General features: G+C 39.0%; 1 protein-coding gene across 2 annotated transcripts in view; it reads right to left on the bottom strand.

The window, feature by feature from the left end:
- The window catches only part of LOC131231204 (uncharacterized), a 117453-nt gene that overhangs the window by 35857 nt on the left and 59207 nt on the right, over positions 1-22389 (bottom strand). For both annotated transcript variants that reach the window (XM_058227319.1, XM_058227318.1), the window contains exons 10-12: positions 20957-21013; positions 20727-20861; positions 19438-19506 (exon numbers count right to left, since the gene is read on the bottom strand). In XM_058227319.1, the coding sequence (XP_058083302.1) occupies positions 19438-19506; positions 20727-20861; positions 20957-21013 (261 nt within the window). The remainder of the gene's footprint in view (positions 1-19437; positions 19507-20726; positions 20862-20956; positions 21014-22389) is intronic.

The raw sequence follows: 22389 nt of genomic DNA, 5'->3' as shown, positions 1-22389 counted from the left end.
AGGATTTCAGATTTTTGAGTGTTTGGGAGGTCGATTATACACAGAAAGTTGGGTGTACATGTTGTCCTGTTGTGGATTGCTTGGTTGATTTTTGTTTATATATCTTCTCATCATCAGCTCTATTACTCTAGCATGGAGGATAAGCTCCTTTCTGGAGTTGTTATGGGGCCCTCCGAGTCTCACACCCTATTGATCACCATGGTCGAGTTAAATGGGAACAATTATCTACAATGGGCCCAGTTGGTCAAGTAGTTTCTAGGTGGAAGACAGACTTCTGTATATCTTGGATACTTCTATATATCTTGGATACTTTAGGACATCCATCTTTATCAGGACTAAAACTTATCTTTCCTTTTATTAATGTTCTTAAACCATTATGTTGTGATACTTGTAAATTTTCTAAGCATTATAGAACTGTATCCTCCTAGCTCAACTGGACGAAAGCCTAGACATTTTGAACTAGTTCATTCTGATGTTTTGGTTCCAGCACCTATTGATGCTACCTTTGGTTTCAAATATTTTGTGTCTTTCATTGATGATCATTCTTGAAAGACATGGATCTATCTTATGAAATTTAAACATGAAGTGTTTGATATATTCAAGGCCTTTTATAATGAATTTGTCAACCAATTCCAATGTTCCATTAAAGTTCTTCGCTCTGACAATGGGGATCAATATATATCGGAATCCTTCATGATTTTTTTGCAGGATCATGATATATTATCTCAGACTTATTGCCCAAGAACTCCCCAACAAAATGGTGTTGCCAAAAGGAAGAATCGCCATCTTCTCTAAGTTACTCGTGCTCTCCTTCTCGATATGAATGTTCCCAAACGTTTCTAGGATGATGCTTTACTTTTTGCTATCGTTCTTATTAATAGACTTCCATCTTGAATTTTACAGAATAATTCTTTTGAAATCCTCCATCCTCATGAGAAAGCATTTCCATTATCCCCAAGAATTTTTTGATGCACCTGTTTTGTTCACAAACTTGATGGTAGTGATGAAAAGTTAAGTCCTCTATCGGAAAAATGTGTATGTTTGGGATATTCTTGATCTCAGAAGAGCTATAAATGCTATAATCCCCCAACTCGCAAGAAATGTGTTAACGGATGTCGCTTTCTTTAAGGATGTTCCCTACTTCTCACCTGAAGGGAATTTACTACATGATCCTCTTGCAAGTCAGAGGGAGATTTTGTTGAATCACCCCATTCCTCCTCCAATTCCCTCTCTTGATGAAGATTCCAATCCTCCTACACCTCTCAAACCATTTCATGTGTACCAACAATAGAAGAAATCCCCTACTACTCATACTCCCATCATACCATCTACTTCTCATGGAGATCCAAGTACAATTCTTCTATCTTCTAATGATCTCCCTATTGCTTGACGTAAGTTTACTCGTGCAGGTACTCGTCATCTTATCAATCATTGTCTCTTTTCAGTGTTTGTCCCCTACCTTCAAGGCCTTCACTACCTCGGTCTCCTCTTCCTCTATTCCTAAGACTCAGGGAGGCCCTCAATAGCCCTGACTGGAAGCAAGCTATGATCGAATAAATGTGTGCCCTCAAGCAGAATGATACCTGAGAACTGGTTTCCCTTTCTAAGGACAAGCAAACTGTGGGGTGTTGTTGGGTTTATTCTATCAAGAATCTCCCAAATAAATCGATTGACAGATATAAGGCTTGATTAGTAGTCAAGGGTACACTCAGACATATGGTGTGGACTACTTTGAGACCTTCTCCCCCATAGCAAAGCTCGAGTCAGTTCGTGTGATCATCTCTTTGGTGCAAATTTGTCTTGGTTGTTATTCTAGTTGAACGTGAAGAATGCCGTTCTACATGATGACCTTGCTGAGGAAGTCTATATGGATCCACCACCAAGTTTTTATTTAACCAATGGCTCACATCGGGTATATTGCCTCAACAAATCTATCTACGGCCTTAAGCAGTCTCCTCGAGCTTGGTTTGACAAGTTTACTCGTGCATTGTTAGACTTCGGTTTTGTTTGTAGTCATTTAGATGACTCTATCCTCATCTGTCGGCTTACTTTTGGGATTATAGTTCTATTAGTCTATGTCAATGACATCGTCTTAGCTGGTGATGATGTTGTGGGTATTATTGACCTCAAATCTTTCCTTCAAGCTCGCTTTGCAATAAAGGATTTGAGTACTCTTCGCAATTTTCTTGGCATTGAGGTGGGTAGATCTAAATCTGACATTGTCCTATCGTTGTGGAAATATGCTCTCAACCTCTTATCTAAAACTAGAATGCTTCGGTGTCACCTAGTTGCCACCCCTATGGATGTTGCTCAGAAGCTTAGTATAGAAGATATCGACCCCCTATCAGATCCGGGCATGTATCGTCGTTTGGTTGGTGACTTATTTACCTGACCTGATCTATCATATGCAATAGGGGTGGTGAGCCAATTTATGCATGCTCCTCATACAGCACATCTCAAGATCGTATATTGGATCCTTCATTACATTAAACTGGCTCGTGGTAAAGGCTTACGATTTCAGCAATATGGCCATCTTCATATCTTTAATTACACGCTGATTGTGCAGGTAGCCCTTATGATCCGAGGTCTGCATCTAGCTATTGCACTTTTGTCGATGAGAATATGGTCACCTAAAGGAGTAAGAAGCAATTAGTGGTTGTTCAATCCTCTATATAAGTTGAATATAGGGCAATGACGCATGCAAGTGTGAACTTATGTGGCTCCAAACATTATTATGAGAACTTGGCTACTCCTCTCCTGATCTTATTCCTTTACAATGTGATAGTCAAGACGCTATTCATATAGCTAGCAATCTTGTGTTTCATGAGTGCACGAAACATATTGAAATACAATTTTTTTTGAAAGATTGTCACTTCATTTGTGAAAAGGTGGCTGCCAAGGAAATTTCCACTCCATTTATTTGTTCAAGAGAGCAACTGGTTGATATGTTCACTAAATCTCTTGGTCGAGATGCCTTATGTCATCTAGTGGACAAGTTGGGCATCATTGACATTTATGAGAATATTGAAAGTGTATTGTATTCCTTTTTTTTGTATGTATAGTCTGTATACTCTGTTGTGTACTATATCTTTATTTCAATATATGATGGGGGTGTTGTAGAGGGAAATACAACACAAAAACCCTAGTCTTTTTCTTCCCTTTTTTCTTATTTCTTTCTCCCCTCTTCTTCCAATCATCTCATTCTCCTACAACCTTCATCTACTTTCCCTTCGAGCCACAACCTGTTATTGAGGTTAAAAAATTTTACAGTGATAGATCACAAAATTTTGAGTACAATAATTTGACTATCTAATCAACACATGTACTCAACTCAACTTTGACATGTAAATATAAATAGACATCTTATAAAGCCAATATGGTTGTTGACTGATGAGCATGGTTTTAAATAGTTGTTTCGGAGTGTGATTCACATAAAGACTGAAAACAGCATGACTTGCCCCGACTCAAGGACTTGAGTCAAGCTTGTTCTCACTCACTCTGGTTCCAGGGCGAGATGCCCCAATGATTTGTTTTGTTCTCCTACAACCTTCATCTACTTTCCCTTTGAGCCACAACTTGTTATTGAGGTTAAAAATTTTACAGGGATAGATCACAAAATTTTGAGTACAATAATTTGACTATCTAATCAACACATGTACTCAACTCAACTTTGACATGTAAATATAAATAGACATCTTATAAAGCCAATATGGTTGTTGACTGATGAGCATGGTTTTAAATAGTTGTTTCAGAGTGTGATTCACATAAAGACTGAAAACAGCATGACTTGCCCCGACTCAAGGACTTGAGTCAAGCTTGTTCTCACTCACTCTGGTTCCAGGGCAAGATGCCCCAATGATTTGTTTTGTTCTCCTACAACCTTCATCTACTTTCCCTTCGAGCCACAACCTGTTATTGAGGTTAAAAAATTTTACAGTGATAGATCACAAAATTTTGAGTACAATAATTTGACTCTGTAATCAACACATGTACTCAACTCAACTTTGACATGTAAATATAAATAGACATCTTATAAAGCCAATATGGTTGTTGACTGATGAGCATGGTTTTAAATAGTTGTTTCGGAGTGTGATTCACATAAAGACTGAAAACAGCATGACTTGCCCCGACTCAAGGACTTGGGTCAAGCTTGTTCTCACTCACTCTGGTTCCAGGGCGAGATGCCCCAATGATTTGTTTTGTTCTCCACCAATACTGAGTCATTTTGGTTTCGGACGATTTTAAAACCATAAAGATTGCTGAGGGCTTTAAAGAGTTGCGGTTGACTCCGAGAAAGATGACTTAATGTTCTTATTGTTGTTATGGATTGTCTCAATCTGACTTCTAACTCACTCTGGTTTTGTTGTGAATCAACCAGTGACTCAGTTTTTTCTCCTACAATACCAAGTTAACTCGGATTCAGACAATTTTTAAGAACCATGTTACCATGAGGATGTGAATTGACTATGAGAAGACTATTTAATTTGTTCCAAAGATGAGTTAGTGACCATATTGTTGTTAAGGCTATTAGGTTGTGGGTGATTTATCAGTTAAATGTGAAAAAAGCGTTTCTTCATGGTGATTTAATCAACTGAAAAATAGCCCCATGGCCTACCACATTCTAATGAATCTAGGCCAAACATTAGACGTGTATCAAAGTTCCAAAGTGAACCCCACTTTGCACACATGTGACATATCAGCCATAACAGGACCTACATATCTAATGGGTTCTAAATGCCACCAGTCTCTCTGTGGGGCACACTAGCCCAAGTATCCCTTTAGTGCTCTATACATAAACCATAGAGTCCATTTTGTGGCATTTGTACAATCCATTAAGCCACAAAAATCCATGTGGTTGTGTGTAGAAATTCAACTACAGTTTTAGTAGTTTCCTCTTCACTTTATTTTATGGCAAGTGGAAGGATTGTAATTGGTTTATTTTAAGAACTGCATGTGACCTCTAGGGGAATAGATAATAGATCTTCTATCAATATCTTTCCCGTAACTTCCTAGGATGACCCAATCTTATAAGGGCTCTGTGGGCCTTACATCTTAACTCATGCATATACAATTGATTTCTTAGCATAAATTTTGAGGTTTTTCTTCAGTTATGGACGAGTGAGGGATGTGAATTACTAGTCTAGCACTAGTATGCTGTTGGATACACAAAAAATCCATTACTTTGAAATTAGTTAAAATATTCTTTAGGCTTATATATCTACCACGCAGTTATCTTGGAGGAATTGATCATGGAAGAGGTAAGTCCGACTAACTTTAATATCAATTCATGTCTAGTTTATTGCATCAATTTGGTACCAAGGTAAGTTGATTCCAGTGTTTTCAATAGCGTTGTAGCGTACTCTACGTAGCGTAGCGTAGCGAAAGCACTATGTAGGGTACGCAAGTAGCGTAATTCCCTGGTAGAGTAAGATACAGGGTATGTAGCGTAAGCTATAGTGCATGTAGTGTATGCTGCATGTAGCGTAGCGTAGTGTTTAGCGTGGATAGCGTAACCTACCTAAAATCTCATTTTTTTCAAGTGTATTTTCTATGTTAGTTAAACACTTATTTTAAAATGGTAATGACTTATACCTATGACACATGGCACTACATTAAACTAATCCGGATCATCCAAATTGTGGTCCATATCGTAGATAGAGCACTTAGATCAATCCGGACCATCTACATTGTGGTCTATATCATGAATTTGTGATGTTTCAATAAATAAAAAAGAAGAAGTCATACTTAGAGATGTCTAAAAGCAAAAAGAGAGAGAGAGAGAGACAGAGAGAGAGAGAGAGAGGGATTTTGCATGGAAATAAGTGGTTGATGATCCAAATTCGTAGTCAAGAACTCATAGAAATTATGCATTTTGTAAAATTTATCATATGTTCTATTATTTTAATTAAAAATATTAAGGATTGTGTAGCTTACGCTACACGCTATAGAGGGCCAAATGCCACACTATTTAAAACATTGGCTGATTCAGAGGATTTTTTTCCTTTTTTCTCATCTTCTCTTTCCCCAATTACACATCCCCAAAACCCTAATTTTCCCCAATTCCTCTAGTTCCCCAACCCTAGAATTCTCATATTTCCTCATTTCCCTAACCTAAATCCCCAATTAAAAAATAGATGAATAAATCCACAACTCCCAAATTCCAAATCATGAAACCACAAACTTCCCAACTGTAGACTCTTGACCCTAAAACCTAACCATAAGCCTAAACTATCCCCAATGGCGCCCATTCCAAAACCCTAAACCCAACATTAACAATCAACCATGACCTAATCTTAACCCCACCCAATCCTACAACCTAAATGTAATAACCTTGAATTTCACTATGCATGCATACCATCAAACATGCGCATCCACCCATACACACCTACTCTCACCCATGCGCCACAAACAAAAACAGACTCACATTCTAAATCTACACACATCTCCATTGACCATGGGACTCATATGCCACATATACCCCCACATCCACCCCCCCCCCCCCCCCCCCACACACACACACACCCCAATGCTCTCTCCTCTCGCTCTCTCTCATGCTCTCTCCATCCCTCCACCCTCCCTTACCCTATCACACTTTACCTCCCATCCCTCTCTCTCCATTTCTCCCCTCTCTTACCTCATCACACCTTACCTCTCATCCCTCTTTCCATATAAGCAAAGCCCACTCCCCCATTGCTAGCCCTTCACACACCCAAGCTTGGATTTTTTTATTTTTATTTTTATTTTTATTTTTTTAAGGAGAAAGAAAAGGAGAGAGAGATAGAGAGAGAGAGAGAGAGAGAGGAGCCACACTTCAAGCCACCCAAACCATTCATCAAAGGGACACTGCACAAGAGGAAAAAAGTGAGTACATCTCACTCACTCTTCCCCTTTTTTTCTTCTCCTCCTTGCATGATCCAAGGCAAGAGGTGGCAAGCCACCCAAGACAACCTAGTGGGCCCAAAACAGTACACTTGGAATGTGGTAACAATGCTAAGATCAGCCCACTAGAACATGTATTTATGATGCTTAAATCAATCCACTTGGACATGTTTACAATGCTTAAATTGGTCAACTTAGACATGTGTTCACAATGCTTAATTCAGTCTGCTAGACCATGTGTTTATGATGCTCAAACCAGTCCATTTGAACATGTGTTTATGATGCTTAAATTAGTTCACTTGGATGAGTGGTAATGATGCTAAGATCAGCCCACTAGAATGTCTTTATGATGCTTAAATGAATCCACTTGGACATGTGTTTATGATGCTTCAATCAATCCATTCGGATGTGTGGTAATAATGCTAAGATCAGCCCTCTAGAACATGTGTTGATGATACTTAAATCAGTCTACTTGGACATGTGTTTACAATAAGTAAATCAATCAACTTGAGCATGTGTAAATGATGCTTGACTTAGTTCACTTGAACATCTGTGAATGATGCTTGACTTAGTTCACTTGAACATGTGTAAATTATGCTTGACTAGGTTCACTTGAGTATGGGCGTATGATGTTTATGGTCCACTTGACCATTGGTTAGTAGTGCACAAACCAGCCCACTCGACCTTGCGTGCTGGTGACGAAAACAGTCCACCATTTGAATGTGATGTGTGTACAAGATAGACCAAATTTCAAGTGTATTAATGTAGCAAGTTAGACCCATGAGGTGCACACTGTGTGTACAAGCTAGACTTTTGCTCAAGTGTACAAGTGCAACAAACTAGATAATGGTGCATGCAAAACTGTGTGCAAATTAGACTTCTTATTGAATGGGAATCATGTGTAGACTAGACACTTACTAAAGTAGCTAATCATGTGTAAACCTATCATTTGATAACTTGAAAGAACTTCCTCTCAAATCATGCATAAGAAATCGTGCATGTGTGTGCCAGGAAATGGTTAAATTTTGTGAACTCATGTGGATAGTTAGAACCTTGAGGTGGTTCAGATTTGTGAGCTCAAGTAAACGGTTAGAACCTTGAGATGGTTCGGATTTGCGAGCTCATGTGAATGGTTAGAACTTTGAGATGGTTCGGAATGGTGAACTCGTGCACCCATGCATGTGGATGGTTAGAACCACAAGAATGTTCTGGAAGCATCAGAAAAATTCGAAAGGGACAATTGAGTCCCCTGGGTTGAAAATCCCTAAAGCTAAATAAAAGGAAACATAAAGGGGGTTCCTTAGGTGAGAGGCCTAAACCCCACTTGGTACCAATTGGAAACTCTATCGTTGGGCCAGGTGGGGTGAGCACTTGTTGCAAGAAGTCTCCACTACCGAGGTTAGATGGAAAAGAGGTGTAACCAGCCTACACATATGTTGTGCTAAAAGGGGTTTCCTATCGTCAGGCCGGGTTCAGTGAGCACATTGGATGTGCAATAGCTTCCCACTGGCCATTGCCAAAGTCAGATAGTGGTTGGGAAAGTTTTGGCCAACTAGTGAAAATTGGACCCCGGTTGTTCAACGAAGTTAACTGTACTGAGATGTGTTGACAATTTATCTCACATGCATAGTTTTATATATGTTTCTCCCGAATCAACTTGTTAGTCGTGATTAACTGTAGTAAGATGTGTTTAATTATCTCACATGCATAGAGATGTACTCATTGGGCATATTAAACTCACCCAAGTTGTCGTTTTTAATCTTCAGGAAAAGTTAACCTGTAGCGATAGCTTGGCATGGACTTGAGGATATTTTTCTTAGTTTATTTTTTGAAGCATCTATTATAATATTTTTATTGGGAACAAGTATTGTTTTGCATCTATTATAATATTTTTATTGGGAACAAGTATTGTTTTGCAAGCTCAAATAGTTATCAAATGAGGTTGATGCTAATTACTATTAGTTGAATGTTGTAATGAGTAAATGAGTAGTTGTGTACTTAGTACTTGATTAAAAAAAATATATATCTCTCCCAAGTGACGCCTTCGGGCTTAGTATCAGGGTTGCGCGTGTATCCAAACGCTGGATTTGGGGCGTGACACTAAACCTACACTCTCTCTTAGATACTAACCGCAAGTACCCGTCTGATTTTCAAATCTAGCCGATCCAAATTATCTGATTTCATAACCATAGTTCCCATTTACCCCTAAAGGAGAACCATACCCTATTTTCCCTCCTAAAATTATCCCATAACCTATTCAACATTCCCCACAACTACCCAGACCTGCAGTCTATAAACTTCACCCTGTCCACCATCCAACTGACTACCTAGCTCCAACCAGTCCCCCAATCTTAGCCCAAACAAAGCCTGCAGCTAAGCCCCAAATAGCCCACCCCCTAGCTCCAATTCCACCCATACCTCAGACCAAACTCTGCACCTATAACTGTCCCAATTTCTGTCATAATTTTGAGTCCACCTGCAATAAAACCCTCTCCAATTTCATTCTTATCCAGTCCATAAAATCTATCCACATATATTCATAAATCTTTCCACTTTCAAACATCGAAATTGTCCTCACAGGATCGGAAACCTTCTAACTACACGTCATCCCTGCTTCAAATCACGATTTGGACTCATGCTCCTGCTCCCACTTCCTAGTTGTTTATAATTCATAATATTTTGGAACAGTCGCTTCCCTGCTCTCGCACACAAATCTGTTGCCACTTTACTTCGTGCTTCGTGCAACCATACAGCAAACCTGTCTTCAAATCAACCCTAAGCCTCAGCTTTAAACCTGCCCACTATCAGCCAAAATCTATGGCCCACATCCTGCTTGACTTCTCAATTAGCTACAGTCTGTCCACTCCCCAAACATCCTACCTATCACTCACATGGTACTAAGGTTGATGCCGACTAAGGGCAACACAACTTTTAATCCTAAGAAGGTGGAGAAGAAGAACAAAGTGATCTCGTGAAAGCAATAAACAGCTAGTGGAGTAGATGACTAAGCAGATGAGTCCTTACTCATGCCTCAGTGGTAGACTCAAGAGTTTCAACACGAGGTCATGGGTTCGAGTACCCATTATGGTGAAAAACCAGTGGTGTGAGTGTGTGTGAGTGTGTGTGTGTGTGTGTTAAATAAAATAAAATTTAAATAAATAAAAAAATGACTAAGCAGATAGATAATTTGAAGGGGTGGATAACTGTCTTAGAACAGAACAACAAGAAGTATAATTGCAACCCACATGTCAATGGAGTGTCACAAGAGTGGCCAGATTTTAAAGGAAAAATGGAAACAGGTGTTTGTTATGGATAACTTAGGTTTCCTATGCCCGGTAGAGAGGAAGGTGCTTACGGATATGATCGTGGTCCTCACCATGCATATCAACAGCCATGCAGTTCTCTAAAAATCAATAATATTGGCCGATACTATCAGTTTCGCACACGGCAGATAAAAAACATGGGGATTTCCAAAAAAATAATAATAATAACCAAGTCGCACAAAATATCGACAATATCCTTGATATATTGACTTTGCCCCTTGAACAATGCACTTCCATTCCAAAATTCTGAGGAAAAAAAAAAAGTTCAGAAAGGATCATGATTCACAAAAGACCATTTCCTCTCCATGTTTGTGGGGGAATCTGTTCATGGGTGGGAGGCATCTTTTTGACGTTTTCTATAGTGGTTGAATAATGATTTTTTTGAATACTAATTTTTTTACTAGTAGACTGTTCGGGTCAATCCAGCAGTCCTTTATATGGATTTCTATTCTACTGCAAGCATTGTTGTCAGTGTTTGAACTATGAATCGGTATGTCCACTTCTGGATTTGTTTTGGTTGGAATTTCCCTTGTATCAGTTTCATATCTGAAATTTCTCTTTCAACAGTTTCGGATATATTTCTCAGAAACTTCTTTTCAGTCATCTGCAGCATAGCTGTGGCCAGTCCATAAAATCCAGTTTCACACCACAACTATTTTAGGATCCGGTAATTTATCTAAAATTAGTTTTATTAACATTATCATCATCATCTAAGTCTTATCCCAATTATTTGGGTCAGCTCCATGAATCTTGTTATGCCATTCCACTCTATCAAGAGCCCTAACTTCATTTAGACCATAGGTTGTCAAGTCTTTCATGCTACCTCCACCCACCTCCTTTTGGGCCTTACCTTTGCCCTTTTAGAGCCTTCAAGTTCAGTTCGCCAGGTTGTCTCTTGCCTGCCCATAGATTCTGCAGCAGTTCGAAAGGTTGACCAATTCGGGAATATCCGGATCTACGCTTATTTTCAACTCCCCAAAGTATTTCCTCAATTACTACGCCCCTCAACCATCTAAGGCTACTTTCCTTCATCTTGTTACCTATTGGTGTTACTCCCAAATTCCCTTGGATGCATTCATTTCTAATTCTATCCTTCATGTCTTGCAACTCATTTATCTCAACATCCTCATTTAACCTATGCTCATCCTATGGACATGTTTTTCCTTAATTGTCGAACATTTTGTCCCATATAGCACAGCTGGTCACATAGCTATACTATACATATACCCTTTTAATTAAGTGGTACACAATGATCACATAAATTGCCAGAAGCGCATCACCATTACTTCCACCCCACTTGAATTCTATGGGCAACATACTTCTCAATCTCTCCACTCATGAATTATCGACCAAAGATATCAGAAGTGCTAATATTAGGAAACTGCTTGGTCAGCAATCTTAACTAATTCCTTGTTTCCACTCCTATTGTTACGAAAAATTACAATCCATATACTCAATTTTAATCCAACTAAATCAAAACCATGTCATCTGCAGAAAACATTCACCATGGGATCTATTCCTACAAATGCCTCGTTAAGTCGTCCATAATCAATGAGAAAAGGTATGGGCTCAATGCTTACCCTTGGTGCAAGCCTACAATAATTGGGAACTCACTCTCTACACTAGTGGTACTCATATTTGTTACCCCTCCCACATACATATCCTTAATCATGTCAATATATCCTCACAATTGTTATTCCTTTCTTTCCCAACACCCACTAGATTAACCCTTTGGGGACCGTATTGTAAGCTTTCTCTAAGTCACTAAAGACCATGTGGAGATCTTTCATCCTGATGAGGATATCACGTCGCGTACACCCTTACGTACATATCAGACGAGGAGGTGGGCCGCACCGATTTCCCTGTGGCTAGGCGAGTACCCGTGATCATGCTGAAGACCCCATGTGCATGTGCGAGCATCTGGAAAACCCCACACTGGGAAGATGCACATGGGCTGCTTTATGGAGTAATCCAAACCGTTGAATCAGAGGGACGCGACGATCGGGCCATTAGATCGCATGGATCACATAATCAGGCCATTGATCATTGATCGTCCACATCAGTTTTATACTTTATCATATTTTAGGATTTAGTTTTTTATTATTTTATATTTGGACACATTATGAGTATTTTAATTGATTTTATTTAGACTGGGGTTATTTTTGTTAAAGTTCACAAGACAAAGGGATTATTGTAATTTTTGAAACTTCTTTGATCTATAAAGGGGGGGGGGGGGGGGGGGTTTGACCTCTCCCATTGGATTTTGTGATTTAAAAATAAATAAATAAATAAATAAATAAATAATAAAAAAAAACAGAGAGAAGTTTTTGCTTTCTTCTCCCATCTTCATGCGATTTGAAGATACTTCCGTGCGATTTGGAATGAAGATTGGTGCAAGGCTAATCTTCATTAACGGAAGTGTGAGGTCTCCATTTATCCCCACACCATCTTCTCTTTTATTCCCCATCTAGGTATTTTCTTCAGGTTCTTCATTCTCTCCATCCCCAATCTTTGTCTTCTTCCAAACCCTACTTTCCCATACTCATCCACAATTCAAACCCTAACCGAACTAAACCCATCCTCCCATGCAACACGTGTGACCGTACGGCCACACGTGTGAATCCCACCTACCCCTTTTAGTTTCCCACCATCATTATATCAAAACCCCTTTCTTCCATCCTCGAAACCCTAACCCCAAACCTAAAATTCCTAATTTTCCTACTTTCACAAATTAGTCAAACCCTAATTTCCACCCTAGGTTGTATTAGGTTTCCTATTTTAAAATAGATTATACCCTATGCTAATTGGATGTCCCTATATCCATTAGATCCTAGTTTCTTTTTATTTAATAATCTTAAGTTACGATGTCGGTAGCTTAGGCTAGGATTATGCATGATGCTCTTTTGATTTTCATGATATTTGTGATGATTATAGCGATGTTTTTTTTTTTTAATATCTTAATTCAGCTACTTGATCTCACAAGTTAATTCGTTCATGCGTCGGTCCTGCATCACATCCTCTCCCTATATTTCTCCATCAATTGTCCAAGTAAGAAAACAGCTTCAGTCGTAAACCTCCGGCATGAAACCTAACTGATTTTCTGATACATTCGTCTCATGCCTTAGTCTTTGCTCAATCACTCTTTCCCAAAGTTTCATAGTGTGGCTCGTAAGCATTGTTCGTAATATCAATACCATCGGCCAATATATCAGCCGATATCATCGTTATCGTGAGCCAGTGATACGAAACTCCTCAGAAATTAAAAGAAAATCCCGGAATTCTTTTTCTCGTGAGATATATCACAAGATATCACATAATATCGTCAAATATGGCTGATATTGACGATACATCGCACAATATTACAAATTCCATCTTCCCATCCAGAAATTCCAAAAATATAGAAAAAAATTCTCTTGCATTTTAGTCCCGTTCGACTGGATTTGGTGGGCCACGGTCGAAATCACCGGATCAGGTAAGAAAAACGCTAATCCCCCTTTTTTTTTTCTTTGAGGATAATTGTTTTGGAAGGAAACCGAATTTTTGCCGGGAATTAAGGGGATTCGAGTTAGGATTTGAAAAAAGGGGGAATTTTGGGATAGAGTTTTAGTAATTTTGGGTTGGGAACTATAGATTTCCAGCGAGGATTTCGGTTCGCGGTTGCAAGACTTCGGACTGCCTTTAACGGAGAAGAGTCTTTCGAGCTCTCTCTCTCTCTTGGTCTCTTAAATTAGGGAGCGGATTAGGTGTTACGCGGGTAACAACTTATTGGGTGTTAACCTTATCGTGTGGGGCCCATCTTGATGAGTGTGGTTCAAATCCACGCTGCTCATCCGTTTTTTCATATCATTCGAGGACTCTGTGCCGAAACTTAAGCAGATCTAAATCTCAGGTGGACCATACCATTGGAAAAAATGGTGAATAACCATTAAAAGAATTTTGTAGGCCAAAACAATTTTGGGTCAAGCTAATATTTGTATTTTTCTTTCATCGAGTTCTGTTTGACCTTATAAACAGGTTGGATGATAAATAAACATTACCAATATCCTCAAAATAGGCCTTGGAAAGTTTTTAATGGTAAGCATTCAATCATCACTATTTCACGTGGTGTGGTCCACTTGAGATTTGGATGTGCTTAATGTTTAGGACCAAGTCCTAAAATGGGTTGTAAAAATGAATGGATGGAGTGGATTCACAACATATCATCAAGATGGGCCCTACAATAAGGGTGACACCCACTAAGCTATTACCCATGACACCTGATCCGCTCCTGAGAGTGGGTTCGGTGTGACTCAATTGCCCTAAAGTTGGTACGGCCCTTCCAATGGGGCCCACCTTCATGTATATATTGTAATCCATTCCGTCCATCCATTTTTAAAGATCATTTTAGGTCCTGAGACAAATCCAAGCTCAATTAGACCCCACAGCAAGAAATAGTGGGGATTGAACTCCTACCTTTAAAAACTTCATGGGGCCACAAAAGTTTTTGAACAAGCTGATATTTTAATTTTCCTTTCTTCCATATCTGGCTGAACTTATGAACAGGTTGGATATCAAATAAATATCATGGTGAGCCCCTAAAAATGGTTTTAAGTTTAAACAGTAGGCATCACTGTCCCCATTGTTTCATGTGGTAGGGTCCACTTGAGCTTTGGATCAGCGTCATTATTTGGATCATGCACTAAAATGATCTCTCCAAATAAATGGATGGTGTAGATACAACACAAACATCATGGTGGGGCCCATAGTTAGGTCCCACTCACATTCCATGTTCCGTTTTGTGCATGGATTGGGTACTACTCCCACCAAGACGAGTGTGACTTCAGCGGAACCCCCGATTCACCAAGGTGGGAGGGATCACTAACCGTAGGACCCACCTTGATATATGTTCCTTATATCCACGCCATCCATCGGTTTTGAAAATTCATTTTATGGCATGATCCAAAAAAATGAAGCAGATCCAAATCTTAAGTGGACCATAATAAAAGAAACAATGGTAATTGAACATTGAAAACTTCTCATGGGCCACAAAAGTTTTGGATCAAGCTGATATTTTTGTGGTCTCTTCATCTAGGTCTTTGTGACATTATCAACAACTTGGATGGAAAATAAACATTTCGTTGCCCCCATGAAGTTTTTAATGGTGAGAATTCAACCACAACTGTTTCTTGTGGTATGGTCCACCTAAGACCATGTAATTGCTTCATTTTTGGAATCAAGCCCTAAAATGAGCCATAAAAATGTATGGATGGTGTGGATGTAATACACATACATCAAAGTGGGCCCTACAATTAGGAATCCACCAATCTCTATTAAATAGTCTGTTGGATGGCAAATAAAAATCTCATTGGATACGAGTTGTGTACTGACAGCGCATAGCGTAGGATCATGCTAGTGCATAGCTTATGACCCTTTACAAAGGAAACCTATTATGTATACCTCTTTTTTGAGATTTTATGATTTAAAAGTGTGTATTAAGGTCTTTTTTAATAATCCCTGAAATTTCATTGAAAAATTCAGCAATTTTTCCAATGTTTCGCCATGTTTCCCAAAAAGTGCGATAAATTACGCAATACAAACAATATATCCCATGCGATAACCGATACGTATCTATATCCCAAGGGTGCGATACATGGTGCGATACCGATATTTCGAACACTGCTCGTAAGTTTAATCTTGCAACTCTATAGTCTCCTTTATTCTTATAAATAAGTACCACAGTACTTCTCCTTCGTTCGTCTGGCATTTTCTTCGATTTTATAATCTTGTGGAACAACTTTGTCAGCCAAAATGCATCAGTATCTCCCATACACTTCCAAACCTCAATTGGTATCCATCTGGTTCAAGAGCCATTCCTAGTTTTATCCTTCTCAAAGCTTCTCTCACTTCAGATATCCTAATCCAACAGAAGTATCTATGGACTCTGGCATCATTTGAGTCTATGATTCCTTATATCCCTATCCTCTCAAAGTGGTTGTCATTTAACATGTTCTGAAATAGCTTGTCCACCTTCATTGATCTCATTATCCTTAACTAATACCCCTTCAGTCATCAATCTTAATGTATTTATCATGATTTAGGTCCCTACTCTTCCTCTCTCTCATTTTTGCAAGTTTAAAGACATCTTTCTCACCTTCTCTTGTCCTCAATCTATTGTAAAGATCATTATAAGCCTTAAGTTTAGCCTCACTACCATCACTCTTAATGCATCTATAATGATTTTAGGTCCCTATTCTTCCTCTCTTTCATTTTTTGCAAGTTTGAAGGCATCTTTTCTCACCTTCTCTTATCCCCAATCTATTGTAAAGATCACCATAAGCTTTAAGTTTAGCCACACTACCACCATAGTAAATTTTTTTGGCATTCCTATATTATTCAATATTTTCATCGTTTCTTAGCCCTTGTCATGCTTTGAAGCATAAAAGTTTCTCGTTAATAGCATTTTGTACATCGTCATTTCACCACTAAGTTTCCTTATATGATTGGCTTTTCTATCTAGATACTCTTGAAAACATATGTTGCCAGTTTCCTAATACGCTTAGCCATCTCATTTCATATAACATTTACTTCTTCCTCTACATTCCATTTTCCTCCTTCCATCAATTTATTTCTAAATAACATTGTTTTCTCTCCTTGTGAATTCCACGACCTAATTGGGTTGTTAATAAATCTTTTATTATCTCTAAAAATAAATAAATAAAAATCTATCACCTAATTTTTGGACATCTATTAATTTCATTTTATTTCTTCTATTTATCAATGTAAACATTCAAAACCATTAATCTATGTTGCCCAGTCAAACACTCCTAGTATAAGCTTGCATTCCTTACATATTGATCGTTGTCAACCTAAGAAAAGAATTTTAGAAAAAAAAAAAAAAAAAAAATCTATTTGCCTTGTATATGATCCACTTTTGAAAGTTATTAGATGTTTGTCTCTCTTTTTTTTTTAAAGTATATGTTTGCTAGAGCTAGACTCTATGACATAATGAAATCAATGATAGCAACCCGCATCTCATTTCTTCTCCCAAAGAAACCATCTAAAATTAGTCTTAAGCAAAGCTTTAAAAAATAAATAAATAAATAACCAAGCAAACCAGTTGTGTTTATTATGAAAATTGTTCCTGCTCCAATTTACAAAAGGTTAACCTGATTTTGATCGAAGGTTCAATTTTTCAGTTGGTTAGACCTGAGTTTGTATTTTCTGCAGCTAAATCTGCTTCAAAATTCTTTTCTAAAAATCGGTTTTTGTTTTTTTTTTCCTTCTGCATTTGAGATAAGAGTCTGCTGCATGTAAAAACTAGTCATATCCCTGTCCATTAATTTGTCACTAAATCAACTCTTATCTCAATCAATCCTCAGAGCACAAACCAATCCTTTCCACTCAGACCTATCCCAGTACTAGAGGTGGGCATTGAGTCGAGTCAGACCAGATTGGGTCCAACTCGACTCAATCCGATTTTTCAAGAACCTGACCCGAACTCGATCCGATCCGGGACCGAGACCAGCAGGGTTGACTCGATCCGATTCCGATCTGAATCCTTGCTGACCTGACCTGAGCCAAGTCTGACTCAGTCTGGGAAACCGAATCAAGTCAGATCGAGTTGAGTTTAGGGAGAGAGGGAGAGAAAGAAGGAGATGCAGGAAACCGGGAGAGAAAGAAGGAGAACTAGGAAGAGAGAATGAAGGAGAGGAGGGAAATCGGGAGAGAAATAGGGAGAGAGGAGGAGAGATGGGTGGGTGCGGCGCCTCCTTCAGGTAAAGAAAGAGGGGTTAGGGTTCATTCGGATTTCAGATCGAATCGATCTGGATTGACCACGATCCGAACTCGATCCAATGTATAATCGGATCTAAGTGGTCCTACTCGATCTGCATCGATCCAGGCCTTTGGTTCAGTTCGGATCGGGTCGGATCCACCAGATTGGATCGGATTCGCCGGATCGGGTCAGATTCTGCCCAGTTCTACCCAGCACCAATCAAGTCTCTAAAAGGACACGATACTACAAATAGCCATTCACCCTACAGCCCCTGACCAACCTCCAGTTTCTTAAGCCAATCAACATCCAACCCTAATCCAATCATTAAAACTGACCTAAAGCCTCCTGCCATTTGTCCTCTACTAGTCCATAATTTAGTCATCATCTAACAGCCCAGAATCTCGGAACTTCCTACCCTCAACCACTCCAATAAATTGACTAGAATCCGTCCACAAGTTTACAACAATCAGTCCATTTATCATTGTTCAGATGTTGTCTAAAGGAGGATATTATTATGCCCTATACGGTTATTCCTACCTAAGCTCCCATACTTGTTAACATTATCCTTACTGATCTTCCTAACATCAGGGCTACTCTGACTATTCCAACCGTCTATCCTATCTCCACAATTCTTACCAATCTACTTATGATTATTAAGTGAAACCTAGCAATATTTCCTCTCTCGATATTAAAAATAAGCCACTATATGTTTGTTATTAGGAGATGATGACTCGTAGTGATAAACCATTTGAGGAGATGAATGATAAGAAGTGGAAGAAATAGAAGACGAGTGAGGTGTGTTCACGGTATACCAAATGATGGGAAAGCTCCAGGAAAACATGATAAAATCAATTGGACAGCTCCAAGCATAAGTTGATACCACAAAAGAAAATTCACGTTTTGGATCTCATTTTGTGGTGCCTAAAGAATTAAAGGGTGATGCATTTAGAGAAAGCATCATAATCCAAGATGATGAAGATGAAGAGTCCATCGTTGGATTGAATTAAAGGATGGATCAGTTAATGGAATAGAAAACAGATCAACAAACATGTCATAATCCATGATGATAAACATGTAGAATCATTGATGAACCCATCAGCAAATCAATGAATGGATCAGTTGATGAAATACATGATCAATCAATGGTTAGATTGATAGAAAATGTTATCAATTGCTCAGTGATTAGATTAGTGAATTCTACCATATATTTTAAAGGTGATCAATTGCTCAGTGATTAGATTACTGAATTCTACCATATATGTTAAGGTAGACACACGAATCCCACCTAATGACAATTGGAGCACGCAGATCAAGGACTTGTGAAGAAAACAATGATGCAGCAAAGTAATGAACCCAAACAAGAGCGAAGGAGGAAGGCACAATTGCCAATCCAGCATCTGAATCAGAGACAAACTCATGCAAATATGTACACGGAAAAACAAACAGAATTCACAACTATGAAACCTTTTCTTAACAACTTACATCCTTTAACGTGAGTATGATTTCATTGAGAATCAGAAAAGCTTTTGCATGTGTCTTCCCCATGTCACTCTGTGCAAAGGATTGAAAATAACAGGTCAGAAAAACTTTAGGTGATATATGAGTAGAACAATATACCCTACATAAGCTATTTTGTGACATTCAAAGATGCAGAAGTTTGTTGTAGCAGACATCCATATTGTAATGTAAATAAAAGGGTTGAAACAAAAAACTTGCATGTCTGTGCATGTTTCAGGGAGGATCATACAGTAGAGAGAGAGAGAGAGAGAGAGAGAGAGAGAGAGAGAGAGAGAGTTGATAACATGGTACATTAAAAAGATAGAGGCATTGACGACATGGCCGCTAAAAGTTACCAAAGAACCTCAGGGCCTGTTTGGCCGTGTGAATTACAGTGGATTACATGGGATGGAATTACGACCAGCCCATCATTTATGACTTGCAGTGGATTGTCGGTTGCATATGGTGTACACCTCTATCCCATGCGCCGCCGGTGAACTGTTTGGGTTTCGTGGGATATCGGAAACGGTGTGTCCTTGCAACTTCACCCACTATACGGATAACTATGTGGGACCCACCGTGATTTATGTCTTTTATCCGCTCCGTCCATCCATTTTATTAGATAATTTTATGCGTTCAGCCCAAAATTGAAGCACACCCAAAGTTCAAGTGGACCACACCACAGGAAACAGTATGAATTGAACTTCTCCTGTTGAAAATTTTTTTGGGGTACAGAAGTTTTTGATCTATCTGATATTTATTTATTTTTCCCTTCTTTTATGTCTTTGAGATCTTATGAACACTTTGGATGACAAATAAATCTCACTATGGGTCCTAGGAAGAATTCAACGGTGTGAATCATTATTCCCACTCTTTCCTATGGTATGGTCCAGTAGAGCTTTTGATATGCTTCAAGTTTCGACTCAATGCCTCAAATTAGCTGGAAAAACGGATGGACGGTGTGGATAAGCCGCATACATTCGCTGTGGACCCCAGTACAGGAAAAAACATCTTAATACGCGGAATCCCACCAACTCCATCGCACATGCCAATCCCTCTTAATACGCCAAGAGACAGAGGCCATCCAAACACCACTCCATCCGTCACATCAGGGATTAGAGAATCCCATCCACCGTAATACCGATTAAGCCAGCTACCCAAACTGGCCCTCAGCAGATTGTCTTAGTCTGTACGGTTTTGTTGCTTTGAAGGATTTAACAGTGGGGAGCTTTATCCACAATAATAGATTATATCAAAGGATAACACACACTTACCTCTAACAGATGAACCAATAAAAAATGGAAACATGTGAAGCGTCTTCTCAGAAGCATAACATCAACAGGTGACTTTAGACCAAGCAATAAGTCCATTAACTCATCAAACCGAGCAGAATGAAACCAAGAATGCTCCTGCATAGTACCAGAAAACAATAATAGAGAATGGATGATTTGGAGGACAAAGAAACACAACAAAGACAAGAATATAGCTGAATGCCTGCACATACCTTGAAAATTTTGCTCAAAGTATAATATGCTTCAGACTGACCAATTTCACCATTAGCCTACAGAACAAGAGGATGTGAATGGTTCAGTCATAACATGTAGAACGGATAGAACACAGAAAGCTTGATAACAATTGAAGAGCCTGAACAAAGAATGAAAGGCCAGTAAGCAGGGAACTTTGATGGTTGAAGGGAAGTGAGCATGAAGGGAAGATGTAAAAGGAATCGGATCCAGGTGGTGAGAGGGCATACAAAGGTTAGCTCACTTGCCAAGGAAAGGACCTTAAATATGAATGATTGGCGAAACAGGATTCACAAGGCCAACCTCAAATATCTTGGACAAGGCGAAGATGAAGATGATGATAAAAATGATGCAGAATGCATAAAACAAAGGGTCATCAATAAGTACCATCAAGGTGGTAATGGTGGCTGTAACTACCAGCATTGTGGCCGTTACGGCCTTGTAATGGTTGAATTTTTTTTAAAAGAACGAATGTATCGGCGCAGTATCATCCCCATATTGGCCCTTTATGGCCCCATATCAGCCTATAACGGCCATTACAGCCTTGAATCGCATAACGGGAACCACCATTACAATTATGTAAAGGCCCTTACACTCGTAACGTAACCATTTTTTAGTAGCATGGGTACCATAGATCCATGGATACCCAAAGTATCAAATCCAAATTAATCAGAACTGCTCCCAAATTATGGGTCAATTAATAACCAGGTCAGATTTGGGCACAATAATTAGAATCCAATTAAAAGCAGGTCAGCTATGGTACCTCTAAATATATGATTTTTATTTTTATTTTTTTAGCTTTTCTAAGCCCCCATGTGTATAAGGCAGTTCATGCACACATCACCACATCCCAATGTGGTGCACGGGTGCAATATCCAATCTATCCATCAGGTGGGATGTACTTGCATGAAAATAAATCTGATCCTTTCAGCAAGTAGGCCACACTTCTAGAAGCAGTTGGATGGGTAAGAAAACTTCACCCAATTTTTTGTCGGCCTTCCATAAACTATGGACCCAACTGACAATTGGACCAACCAGATTGTTGGGCAAGAGCATATGCATAGTGGCACCACTCTAACGAATGGATTGGATATATACCACTGTGCCATGCTAGCAGACAATGTGGCATGCACATGAGCAGCCTTGTACTCGCATGTGGCCATATCAAAGCTCTGATTTTTTTTCAGTATTATTCTTTATTACAGTTATTATTGAAGAACCTTACTGAAGGCATCATCTAGTATGGATCCAAACTCGGATCCAGGCTTGCTTCTGAATCCTAAATCATGCTCGAAACTGAACCTGGACCTGTTGGGATAAACAATTCCAATTGGATCCAGATCCAGTACCTCATATGTGGTATCTGCACCTAAGCCCAACAGGACTCAAGTTCAATTCCTTAGACTGCTCTGGA

This window comes from Magnolia sinica, chromosome 17 (genome assembly GCF_029962835.1).
Source record: "Magnolia sinica isolate HGM2019 chromosome 17, MsV1, whole genome shotgun sequence".
Lineage (NCBI taxonomy): Eukaryota > Viridiplantae > Streptophyta > Magnoliopsida > Magnoliales > Magnoliaceae > Magnolia > Magnolia sinica.
Note: the sequence above shows the minus strand (reverse complement) of the source record. Positions and strands in the feature narration are given on the sequence as shown.